General features: G+C 41.7%; 1 protein-coding gene and 1 pseudogene across 3 annotated transcripts in view; one reads left to right on the top strand and one right to left on the bottom strand.

The window, feature by feature from the left end:
• The window catches only part of Tmem131l (transmembrane 131 like), a 167,360-nt gene that overhangs the window by 140,767 nt on the left and 13,734 nt on the right, over nt 1-12,859 (top strand). For all 3 annotated transcript variants that reach the window (XM_076864819.2, XM_076864820.2, XM_076864818.2), the window contains exons 27-30: nt 3,735-3,859; nt 6,973-7,139; nt 10,140-10,325; nt 12,499-12,577. In XM_076864819.2, the coding sequence (XP_076720934.2) occupies nt 3,735-3,859; nt 6,973-7,139; nt 10,140-10,325; nt 12,499-12,577 (557 nt within the window). The remainder of the gene's footprint in view (nt 1-3,734; nt 3,860-6,972; nt 7,140-10,139; nt 10,326-12,498; nt 12,578-12,859) is intronic.
• Nucleotides 9,478-9,859, bottom strand: LOC143406402 (prefoldin subunit 4 pseudogene; annotated as a pseudogene).

The raw sequence follows: 12,859 nt of genomic DNA, 5'->3' as shown, positions 1-12,859 counted from the left end.
CAGTTTTATTTTTATTGGGTATATTAACAATCTATCATTTGTGCCAAAATTTAAACCATCCATTATTTAAATCATTCTCCTGCAGGTGGAATTTAAGGTTGTGTCAAGCTTTTGACTTTCATAAGTAACTCTGATGAACAATTTTGTTCATAATTCTTGCCTTTATTCCTGATAGATCCTTGTTTATGGATGTCAAGAAATAGAGTTAAAGGGTATCAGCTCTTTCCCTGGAGTGCTGCTGCATTGCCTTGCAGAAAGTTGGTAGCAGTTTATGTTCACATGTGGTGTATGAGAGCGCTGGCTTCATTTTCCTCTCAGCAACACCAGTTTGCCCAGTTAATAAATAAATAAATAAATAAAATAATTTTTTTTTTTTTTTTTGATGCCAGGGTATGAACATGGGCCTCATGCACACTAAGTGTGAGCTTTACCACTGACTTGCACCCACAGCCCCTCTTAGCAAAATTATGGTCATATGATAAGTGAGCCAAAGGTTTGGACTTTCTCTGGATCTTGTTTGTTTGCTTTTTGGAGCTGGGCATTGAGCCCAGGGCCTTACGTGTTGATACACATGCACCTACCAATGAGCTACACCTCCGTCTCTGAGTAGCTGGGTTTGTTTCTCATTTCAGTTTGCATCTCACCAGGGAAAGGTGAGCATTTTGTTTTATTTCATGTTTTGTAAAATTCTAATAAAAAAATTAAAGCATCCATAATCCTACCACTTCAAATAAATTCTATAAATTAAGATGTTAATGTTTAATCAGAGGCTGACACTCTTACAATATCCTGCTTCCTGTCATTGCCTAGTATTTGCAAATGTAAACAGGCATTATAAATGCATTCATGTTTTCTAAAACCAAAAGATGAGATACAAGCTAGTCTATAATTTGCCTTTTCTAAGGATATTGTTTTATTGTGAAATATTCTAGATGAACTCATTTTTTTCCTTTTCTATTTCTTTTGTGAATTGATATTCTATGTTTTCCACTTTTCTATTGAATGTTAGTGGTTTCCTTTATTTTCTCTAAGAACACTCTGTATGTCAAGGTATTAAGTTAACGTTGTTCATCAAACATTGTGTATCAGAATTTTTTATTAGTTTTCCCTTCTGATTTTCATTCACTTTTACTTATATATGGTGGTTTCAAAATGCCTTTGTGCAATCAATCTGTGGTTTCTTCTCCTCCTCTTCTTTTTTTTTTTTTTTTTTTTTTACCATATCTATTTTTTAGGTGTAGATGGACACAGTACAGTACCTTTGTTTATTTTTATGTGGTGCCGGGATCAAATCCAGTACCTCACACATGCTCAGTAAGCACTCTACCACTGAGCCACAACCCTGGCTCCACGGTTTCTCTTCTTTGATTTCTTCTTGTGCTTTTAGAAAAATTTAGAGGCTCTTTCTCCACCTGGACATCTTTTAAATTGTCACCTCTGTTTAGTTTAGGCTCAGCAACGATGATGATAGCAAAGACAGCCTGCTTACTGTGACAGGTAACTTAATCCTTACAACCAGCCGCCTTTTGGGAACTCAGGGGACTGAGGCAGAGAGGCCAAGTGACTTGCCCAAGCAGCACAGTGAGGAGGCGGGGAGCAGGGTGCAAGCTGGCCGTGTGGCCCTCGGGGCAGTGCTCTGAATTGGGTCTCTGTGTGGCGCTTTTCCTCTCGTGGTCAGCTCCGCCTTCCCCATGGGAACCTTGCTCACAGAGTCCGATCACCCTTTCCTCTGCCTCATCTTTCTGGGCAAGCCTGCAGCTTCCTTACCCTGGTTTGCTTTCCTGCCACTGTCCGAGACACAGGCCTGTCGCCCTCAGCCTGATTCCACTGGGTCCCTCCTCGGTGCCCAGTGCTTTGGGTGCACTCACGTCTCAAAGAAAAAGGTCGTTCTCAGCTGTCGTTCCTCGCAGCCTCTTTCTGCTTTCTTCTCCTTACCCACGATTTCTTTCCCCTGTTATGTGACTCGTGGGCTTTGCTTCTTGGTCCTTCCACTGGTTGCCTCCGAGCCTAGCTTGTCCCTCACTCTTCTCTCCTTGCTGTGAATTCTGTGGCGCTTCTGTCCTACCTCTCAGCCATCCAAATAGACTTACCCTCCTGTTTGCACAGAGTGACAATTCCAACCAGACTGATGTGAGAAAGGCAGTTCTTTGTCAGCGTGAGTGACCATAGACCCACTCACACTTAAAAGACTGACCCTTTATTTGTGCCTGACCCTGGAGAAATAGAAAGGCTCAAGAACTTGTGTTTTGACAAGGCTTAGTTGGCCTTTGAGTGAACAATGTGGGTAGGAGAGGGGTGACCCTCCCCCCAATCCATGAAGGAACGGCACGTGAACAAATGGTGTGTGTCTGAGTTGCGTGTGGGTCACATGTCTGTCCTATGTCTGTTGGACATCAAGCTTCAGCAATTAGCTTTAGGTCCTGTGGGACAGGGTTCTGTGTTTTGGGCTTGTTAGGATTTTTTTTTTTTTTTTTTTTTAGTTAATTTTTATTGTAGGTTGTTAGGATTTTAAAATACTTTCAGTGTCAGGAAAAAAATGTTGCTGTGTACCTACCGGGAAGAATATTAAAAAAATATAAAGAAGGATGCAAAAATTCCATCATCTGACTACGTGGTAGTTAGAACTTCGTGTTATTTCTGACACTTGTTTATCAGAGTGTACACGTTGCTTGAACAGATGGAGGATTCTGCAATCCCAGACACAGGCCACGCAGAGAACATAGGTCGTGAAACCTTTACTTTTTCTTCTTCCTGTGTGTAGTCATGTGTATGCTAGCACTCTGTGGATTCCTTCTCTGACCTCTGGACCAACCTTCTGAAAAAGAGGGTAAAATGAACCAGTCTTTGCTTTTCTTGGAATGTGAGTCCCAAGGGTCAGTAGGAAGAGGACTTGTGCATCTAGGTGGGGGGGGGTCTTCCTCTGCTCTGTGAGGACCTTGGAGGAGGCAGTTTCCTCCTGGAGGGACCAGATACGCTGAAGCCATGTTTTTAAGCCCTCAGTCTGACTGCACAGGTTCACCACCTCTCACCTGCAGTCAGGGCCTGTGCTTTAAGGGGCAGCATGTGGAAGAGAAGTAGTATGTGTTAGAGGATGGAGAAGACGCAGACTACTTTAAAAACAAAAGCTAGGGGAATTCCCTTCTCTTTGGGCCTGGCATTTAAAAAAGGAAAAGCACAAATTTTAAGAGTATACACGTGTATCTGTAACTTCTCCTACCTACTGTATACGCATCACATACTGGATTAGGTTGTTTTTGTTTTTTTTTTTTTAATAGAACCACATTTCAGAAATATAAAGCATACTATTTATTTACCTAAGAAACTTAAAACAAGTTTGGGGCTGAGTTTTAATCTGATGTTTCTCGAGTAGTCATTCGTGGGAGTTGCACACACCAGATTAACAGGGGGGGGGCTGGAGGATTTATTGCTGCTGAAGCCAACAGCAAGCCACCCGTGAATTGCTAGCAGATGTTTTTCCTTTTTAGCCCCTCAGGAATTTTATAGGCAACAATTCGTTTTTTTCTTCTCTTTCTTTGGAGCTCGAGGGAGATGGAGAAAGGAGGGAAATGAAAACAAACTAGAGGCCGAGGAACATATGTCTCAGTTGTCACCAGAGCAGGGTCATTTTAAATGCAGATGGAGTTGGTCTTCAAAAATTAAAACAAACACAATCGAGAGTTTCTCTTCACATCGAAGCACTTGAAGCCGCTAAACGCTTTCTTTTTCCTCTTTAGCAAGAGGATCCTTTCAGGAAGAAGAAGCTTCAGGAGAAAAGAGACGGAAATGTGCAAAATCTGAATTGGAATAAAAATCGAACGTGTAGAAAAAACAAGAAGAGGGGTGTTGCCCAAGCCTCGAGGTGTGTGGTTTTTACAATTTCTTTATGGTTTTGGTCTGATTTCTTACTTTATAATTGTACATTGTGCTGTTATCTTTTATTTAAGGTTGGATAGATGACCAAATATAGTATAGTACTTCAAGATTGAAATGTAGTTATAAAACTAACATGTTTTCTGATTGTATTTTTATTAAAAGTACCTTACAGGGGCCTTCTTGTTCTATTTTTATTTTATTTTTTTAGTTTGTTCTAATTAGTTGTACATGACAGTAGGATGCATTTTGACCATTGTACACAAATGGAGCACAGCTTCTCCTTCCTCTGGCTGTACATGGTGCAGGGTAGTAATATCCACCTCATTCCACCGTCCTTTTCATTTTTCTTTAAATTTATTTATTTATTTATTTTTAAAATTTTTTACTGGGGATTGATTGAGCCCAGGTTTGTTTTACCACTGAGCTATTTTCCCGGCCTTGGGACAGGATCTCACTAAGTTGCCCAGGCTGGCCTTGAACATGTGATCTTTTTGCCTCAGCCTCCCGAGGAGCTGGAATTACAGATGTACCACCACCACACCCGGCTTCAAAAATTTATTTTAAATCTGTCCTTTACAAAATGCTAAAAGCCAAGAGGTTTTAGGAAAAGGATTAAGCATTCTTCTGTGCCAAAGCCTCGTTCTGTCTGTGAAGTGCAGGAGCATTTGTGAGACAGGTGCAGGAGAAAGCCCTGGACACAGGCAAGGCCACCTATTCCCAGCCTGGCCACTGGCATAGTAAGAGGGAATAGTCATTCCCCCCATCCCCCCGCGTAACCCTTGCTTCAGTCCTGCATGAGGTGGGTTCTTCCAGCTCTAGGAAGCAAGGTGCCCAGGTAGTCAGTAGCTCCTTGATAGCGCCACAGTTGGCAAGGGCACAGCCAGGATTGAACCCAGCAGTTTGGCACTGGGTTTTGGAAACCTTGCTTCCTTAAGATGCTTAAGTGCCCTGGACTTTCATTTTCTTATCTGTAATATAAGGAGCTGCGTGATGTTTTGTGAGAATCCTGTATTGCTGAGGTTCCAGGAATAGCCTCCTAAATCTAACATATAAACTTCCCATTTAGGATTTGTTTTAACCCAGGTCAGTTGTGTGTATACACAGTCTAACTCCAAATCTACCCAGTTGAATTCTGATTTTTTTTTTTCTCCCTAGTGCTGGAGATTGAACCTAGGGCCTTGTGTATATCAGGCGGGCACTCTCAAGTTCTGATTTCTCATATCGTTCTTCCAGTGCCCCACACCCACACATGGGAAAACCTGTAGCAGACACATCCTCCCTTGCCTCGGCCTCCTTGGGCCCTTGGATGGATCTTTTCAGGTTCCCCCTTGAATGGAGGCTGTCCCCTTCCAGGACCTCAGTTTTATGTTGGAAATGCTGTTCCCCTGAGGCCTGTCTTCAGCTGTCCATGGGTGGGCACTGAAGCCGTTCCCCCGGCTTCTTTTTCTTCTGAGTTCTGGCACCTAGAGATTTCTTTTTCTTGTGGTCTCAGCTGGGCACTTTGATGTTTTTGTTAAATTTTTTTTCACCAGCAGTTCCACATTTGTATAGGGAAAGGGTTCCACTTTGCTGCACTTGAACTTGGCTGTCAGAAGGAACTGACAGGACAGCCTGCATGGTGGCAAGGACATGGCAGAGGAAGCAGGTGTGCTTCATGTGCCTGGGTGTCTGTCTCTAGACCTGCGGGTAGGCGGCCCTGGGGAGCACGGGGTCCTGGCCCAGCACTGTGAGAGCTCCCTAGCGAGGCCCACGTGCAGTCCTGGATGATGGGGGGGGGGCAGCTGTAGGATCGCCTCCAGGCTCAGTTCCACACCCAGCTCACATGGCACCACCACAAAGTGCAATTATGAAAGAATAAACATACCCATTATTACTTTGTTAATAACACTGAATTCTAATTATTTAGCCTGGATAATTTAGAGTAAACTATTTGAAAGCTGAAGCATAATATTCTGTAGAAAGGAAGTGAGACACAGAACTTGTATTCTTTTACGTATTTGTTTTTATAAACATATGCTTGACCATGAAGTTACTTGAATGTAGTCTATTTTCCCAGATATGAATTTATAGAAAGATACGAAAGAAGAGTGTAGTTTTACCAGTGAAATGTTATGATACTTTTAAAAGCAGATTTCTGAGATGCTGAAGGAATAATTGGATTGTTAAAAAATAACTTCCAAGGCAGAGTCTGTAGCTGCTCATGATGTTTTGAGAACATGATGCTTAAGAAGTAGGTGGTGGTTATTGAGTAGCCTGTTGCCTGGACTCTTGTTTCTGCCCACATCCTATTTTTACCTTGATCAGAAGAAACCAGCAGAACCTTCTGCTGCACCTCACATGTTTCATCTTCTTTCCTGCCATCCTGCAGACTCAATACTGTGTACCAAAACTGGAGCATGCGAAAGAGTCATCTGGTTAATCCCAGAACATTCTCCACATTTCTGTGTCGATGTTTATGAAATTGTATTATAATTCTGCCCTGGAAGGGTTTGTAGTCTAGCAAGAGATTTATTCAACTTCATAATCCATATTAGGGGTGGGGCTGTGCTTTCCTTCCTTATAGATGCTCCACCTCTCTGGACAATACACAGAACATAGTACATGCAACAGACATTTGCTAAATAAATGAGTGGGGGGGGGCGTGTTTAACACTCAGTACCTCTGTCAGACACCAGGCAGAGCAGGTTCATCTATTGAAAAGCAAAGGAAACAAGCCAAGAATCCCAAGCCGCTACTTATCAGTTAACCTTGAGTGACCTTGCAGAGTCGTATTCATCTCATGGTAAACTTTTAAGTAAAATCAATGACTTACAAATTAATTCTAGTCCTCAAATGGCAACCTGGTTTAAAAATTTGGTGCTGGGGCTCAAACGCAGGGGCTCAAATGCATGGGCTCAAACGCAGGGCCTCAAGCTTGCTAAACACAAACTCTACCACGGAGCTGTGCTCCCAGCCCCCGGATCTCTTTCTTATTGATGTCCCCTTCCTTGCTCATCATGTTCTCCAACTTATCCTAGGGTCGTATTTTCCTGAGTCTGATGTCTTAGGGAAGGATGTGTGTGTATACATAAAATGTGGATTTTTTTTTTTTTCCTCCAGGTCTTCTGAACAGAGTGAACTGAAGCTTGTGTGCAGTGATTTTGAGAGGTCTGAGCTGGGCAGTGGCACTGATGTAAGGAGCTGGTGTGTACAGGAGAATGCTGGGGAGAGTTGTAAAGCAGATGAAGAAATGGCGAGCAGTTCACCTGCTGCACAGAGAGAGGCAGGTGTGTAATACATGGAGCTAAACGGGGCTTTTTGGGACAGTTTTATTTCCTTGAGGTGTCCAGCGTGAGAAGAAGTTCTGCTTTGATTGATACTTGACAGGCATTGTGGCTAACTGAGGTCCAAATAGGATGCTGTCAGGGTGGGACTAGAGAGCTAGGATTCTGTTGAGCCTGGGCAGGCCTCTAGTGTTGCCCCCGTCCACCAAAAACAACAACAACAAAACCCATGTCCATTCTCATCTATCCTCATACGTATTGCTGCAGGAGCAAGGATTGCTTGCTCTAGCAGGGACACCCTTAGTGAAAGAGGGGAGTATCCAGTTGAGAGAGTGCCACTGCCACTCTTGAGCCAGACAGTTTCCAAAGAGCCAAGTCACTGCCCCACCCAAGGGGCTGGTAGGCAGGACCCCCAAGTGAGAGATAGAGGGGCACCCAGTGCTAGGACCAGGGTAGGATTGAGGACAGTGGGGCTGGAGCACTGACCTTGGCAGTGCCGGTGGGGTGTAGGGTGGTGGGGGATTCACAGTCCTCTCAGCCCACATGAGCTCACAGTGCATGCTCCAGCCACCGCAGTTAACTGGACTGTCCCTGTCTTTATTTTTTTATTCTTTTGACAGTTATACTGCTTTCTGTGTGTGTTTTTTTTTTTTTTTTTTTTGGTACTGAGGATTGAACCCAGGGGTGCTCAACCACTGAACCACATCCATAGCCTTTTTTTATATTTTATTTAGAGGCAGGGTCTTGCTAAGTGCCTCGCTAAGTTGCTGAGTCTGGCTTTGAACTTGCAATCCTCTTGCCTCAGCCTCTCAAGCCGCTGGTATTACAGGAGTGCACCACCATGCCTGGCTACTTCTGGTTTTATTGGAGATTCTTCCTACACATATATCAAATACTTCTAAATTTTAGTGGACATCTTAATAAAACAGGGAGAAATTATCTACAATCCTCTCGTCCCATAGATTCTAGCCTCAGTTTTCTTAATAGAAGTGGTTCGTTATTTCTAGAACCATTTTTATTTAATTTTTGCAGTGCTGGGACTAGAACCCAGGGCCTTCCACACATGAGGCAAGTACTTTACCACTGAATCGAGTTCCAGCCTCTAGAATCATTATTATTATTATTATTATTATTATTATTATTATTAGTGGTGGGAAGAACGACAGGCAAATGCCCCCCCCCCTTTTTAAGGCTTACTTTTAATTTTTATCTATTTATTTATTTTTGATGCCAGGGATTGAGCCCAGGGGCACTTAACCCCTGAGCCACATCCCCAACCTTTTTTGTTTTTTATTTAGAGACAGGGTCTTGCTGAGTTGCTTAGGACCCTGCTAAGTTTCTGGGGCTGGCTTTGAACTTTCAGTCTTCCTGCCTCAGCCTCCTGAGCCTTACTTTTAAATACACAGCTGTTTATCCTCCACATCATTGTCAATATAAACCCCAATTAATTACAGAGCACTGAAATAAATAAAGTGTAAAGTGTATAATTTTTAAAAAATCAAACATTTACATAAACCTTTTTTTTGTATATCTCTTGATTTCTAAAATACTCTTCATTCTTCCGTTGTTCTGCTCTGTATTTGTATGAAGATTGACGTGGCTGGGTGTGGTTTGCATGCTTGTAATCCCAGCACTTCACGAGGCTGAGGCAGGAGGATTGCAGGTTTGGGGCCAGCCTCAGCAATTTAGAAAGACTTGTAAGCCTCTTAGCAAGACTTTGTCTCAAAACAAAAAATAAAAAAGGCTGGGAATGTCATTCAGTGGTTAAGTGCCCCTGGGTTCAATCCACAGTATCAAAAAGAGAAAAAGAAAAAGTTGGCCTGTCTGAATATTACCTGTTCTTTTACCAACACCTATGATAGTGATGTCTGTTAAATATATGTTCAAATAAGTCTGTTGTATATATTTATGTACTTTTTAAGTAATTGACAAAGTTTTTATTGTGGATTGAGCAGACAAGTACAGGACTATATATATTCTTGTACGGTTTTCACCATCCTTAGATAGCAACTGAGATCAGACGCGTAAAGAACAGGACACAACTTAGATTTTCTTATAAACGAACAAGTATTCTAGATAATAGAGAAACCAACAATTGCTTAACTGGTTTTAATAACATGGCACAAAACACCTAAACTTGATATAATGCTTATGCAAAATATATAGATGATGCTGTCTTTTTTAAAAATATAAAATAAATAAGATGTAAGAATAGGCGAGTTTCCATTAATTAAAAGTTTAAAAAGATAAGTTTTCCTTCCCATCTCATTTGAAGAAGGGAAATCATCATTTAAAAAAATTCAAGTTTATTAAACAAATTTTTATAAGTATTATAAAACCTTTAACTTTCATCAGCTTCAAAGTTTATTTTGCTGCCAAATTTTACACATAATTGAACTTCCAAGTCTGCCAACATCTGCTGAATTGCTTCCACTCTGGATTCTAAGGCGTCAGTTTCTTCTTGGAGATTGTCTTTGCTTCCTCCAACATTTCTTGTGTTTATTCTTGAGAATGGCTGACGAAAACTTCGCCAGTTTGCGGAAGTACCTTTAAGTGGGCATTGTGGTATCATCACAAGCATCTTCTAAAATTTGGAGTTGTTTTTTACTTCTCTTTCTTCCTTTAGCTCTGTGATTCTACTCATGTTCTGTGACAATTTGTTGATTTTGTTGATCTTCAAAAGTAACATTGACATCTTTTGCAACACATCTTTTTTGTGCCATCTTGGGACTGTCCCAGAACCATTTTTAGATCGAGGTTCTACCTGCCGTTGACTCTTGGCCCCACATGAGTCCAGTCGTCCTTCCCGCAGGCAGAGTGTCCGCTCTTCGCTGCTGCTCTTACGGCCTGTGTGAGGGTCAGTGGACGTCTTGGTTCTTCTTGCTAACTGAACCCTGGAGCTAACTCTGGCCTCTTCCTGGTTCCACATCTCTCCATTTGTTAGAAATGGCATCAGGTTGAAATTGTGTGAGTGAAGCACGGTTTCTCTCTCACCTGCTGTAGACGGTTACTTCCAGAAGCCCGAGAAGAAGTGTGCAGACAAGTTCTGCTCGGATTCCAGCTCTGACTGTGGAAGCTCCTCGGGCAGCGTCCGTGCCAGCCGGGGCAGCTGGGGCAGCTGGAGCAGCAGCGGCAGCTCCGATGGTGACAGGAAGCCCGTGGTGGACCCGCAGCACTTCCTGCCAGCCGGTGAGTCCCAGGAGGAGGCTGGGTGCCCCGGAGTGGCCTTCTGTCTGCCCCCCCGGGGGGTCCAGCCCAGGGTCTAGCTCTGCCTCGCAGAAGACAGAGGACAGAGGGGACTTTGAGTCTTGGCTTTGTTCTGACCTTCATTCCCTTTTCTTTCTTCCCTGCCCTCTTCCTCCTCGTTTCCCTCCAAATCATCATCACGACTGTTGTTGTTCTCTATCTTTGAAGCAGGCCACAGAGTTGTGCATCTGTATGTTCTTGTTTATTGTGGCAAAACCTGTGTAATGCAGAGTTCATCACTGGGACCAGTGTTTGTTGATTTGCTGGTGCTGGGATGAACCCAGGCCTTGTGCGTGCTGACAAGTGCTCTGCCACTGAGCCACCTCCCAGCCTTTATGCCATTTTCAAGTGTAAAGTGTGGTGGCATTTCGTTGGTTCCCATGGTTGTGCGGCCACCCCCTGTCCCCATCTGCAGGACTTCTCATTCAGTCGCTCCTGTTCCTCCTCCTTGTAGCCCCCATTACTCTCTTCCACTGTCTGTCCCTGTGAACTGGACTCCTCTAGGCACCTCGAGTGAGTGGGGTCCTACAGCGTCACTGTCTCTCTGTGACTGGGTGACTTCAGTCAGCATGGGTCCTCAAGGCTCGTTCGTGTTGGAGCATGAGTTAGGATTTCCTTCCTTCCTCAGGCTTAATATTCTATCCTGTGTGTGTGTACACCATGTTTTCCACCACTGTAACTTGAATGACAAAACAGTTCTAGAGAACACTTTCTTGAATCCACTTCCTGTGTTACATATCAGTTATGTATGTAATATTTTGTTCAGTTGAACATTTAGTAGAAGTAACTTTTGCAGCAGAATTTCTGCCAATTTCACAATGAATTTAAATGTTTTCAAATGCCCTAAACATTCACCAATCTTCTCAAGAGAACAGACTTCTAAAAACATAATAATTAGTGCAGAGTTACCAAAAGTGATGTGCTTGTTGCTCAATTTAAGTTTTTATAGGTGTTCCAAATCAGTACTTTGGGATGAGATTGGTTAAGTTGTGCTTGAATGCTATATAGTAGTTGGAAAATGTCCTCAATGTGAAAGATTGAAAAGACAAAGCATAGTACAACCTCAAGAATGGAAAGTTATACTTCATGTATGTATAGTATGTCAAAATACCATATCTAAAAAGAACAAATTAAAAAATAGACAAAAAAGACAAGTATGTATAGAATATGATCCCAATTTGTTTATATATATAAATTTATATATGTATATGCACATAAAAGAGATACCTGAATGATTATATTGATAGTATATTTGTAGATAATTTATAATTTTTCTTTAAACTTGAATTTCTGGCTCTCTGTCCCTCTGGAGATGACCTGCATTCTCCCTGATGTATATCTACTTTCCCAAATAAGTCTGTGTCTGTGAAAAAAAATTTTCTTATTTCTTTTCATTGATTTTTTTTAAAATAATGGACATATATTACTTTTATGAACTAAGCCAGTGAGCACTATAATTATATAGCTAATTTTTTTAATCAGAAAAAATATTTAAGATATTAAAAAATTAAAATATTAAACGTTGCATAATATTGATAGTTTCAACTTCTCTCATAATGTAGCACACATTATAGCAAAAAAAAAAAAATTTTTTTTTTTTTTTAACCAGAGACTGAACCCAAGGGCACTTAACCATGGAGCCATATCCCAGCCTGTTTTTTTTTTTTTTTTTTTTCTTTTTCTGGTGTTGGGGATTGAACCAGGCCTTGTGCATGGCAGGCATACATTCTACCAACTGAGCTATATCCCCAGCCCTTGTTTTGTTTTTTGGAGATAGAATCTTGCTAAATTGCTCAGAGCCTCACTTTTTGCTCAGGCTGGCTTTGGACTCATGATACTCCTGCCTCAGCCTCCCGTGCTGCAGGGATTACAGGTATGCACCACACATCCAGCCTATGCCAAAATTCTTAAATTTAAATGTTGAGTTTCATTTTAGCTTTTTAATGAAAAGATGGGTTATTAAAGGTCTTTTAAAAATGAATTGATTGTAAATATCAGTTTAAAGTTAAAACTGAATGTGTTGATTGGCGTTAATAATGCCTCTTGATACAGAATATATACAGTTGAATTGTACTGTTTTAGAAGATTTGTGATATGTGTTATTTTTTGAGTGCAGGAGACAGTGTTTCCCAAAACGACTTTCCTTCTGAAACTCCTATCTCCTTGAACCTTTCTCATCACATCTGCAATCCCACGTAAGTTTTTATTTTTTCAGCCTTTATGATACTTTTTTATGTGCTTTTTCTTTTAGTCAGTGTGTTTTCTTGGCACTGGGTTCTATAGGTTAAAATACAAAATAAGGATGCAGGACAGTAAAACCTGATTATATCAATAATTCAGAAAGATTGATCCTTCTAAGTAAACACAATTCACATGGCAGTCTCTGGTGTCACTGCCTTCTCAGTAATAGAGCAAATGTGTTGTTTCGGAAAGAGAAAGAGGAGGCAGGAGTTACTCTAATGCTGGGAGCCATCTGC

The sequence above is a fragment of the Callospermophilus lateralis genome, chromosome 8, assembly GCF_048772815.1.
Source record: "Callospermophilus lateralis isolate mCalLat2 chromosome 8, mCalLat2.hap1, whole genome shotgun sequence".
Taxonomy (NCBI): Eukaryota; Metazoa; Chordata; class Mammalia; order Rodentia; family Sciuridae; genus Callospermophilus; species Callospermophilus lateralis.
Note: the sequence above shows the minus strand (reverse complement) of the source record. Positions and strands in the feature narration are given on the sequence as shown.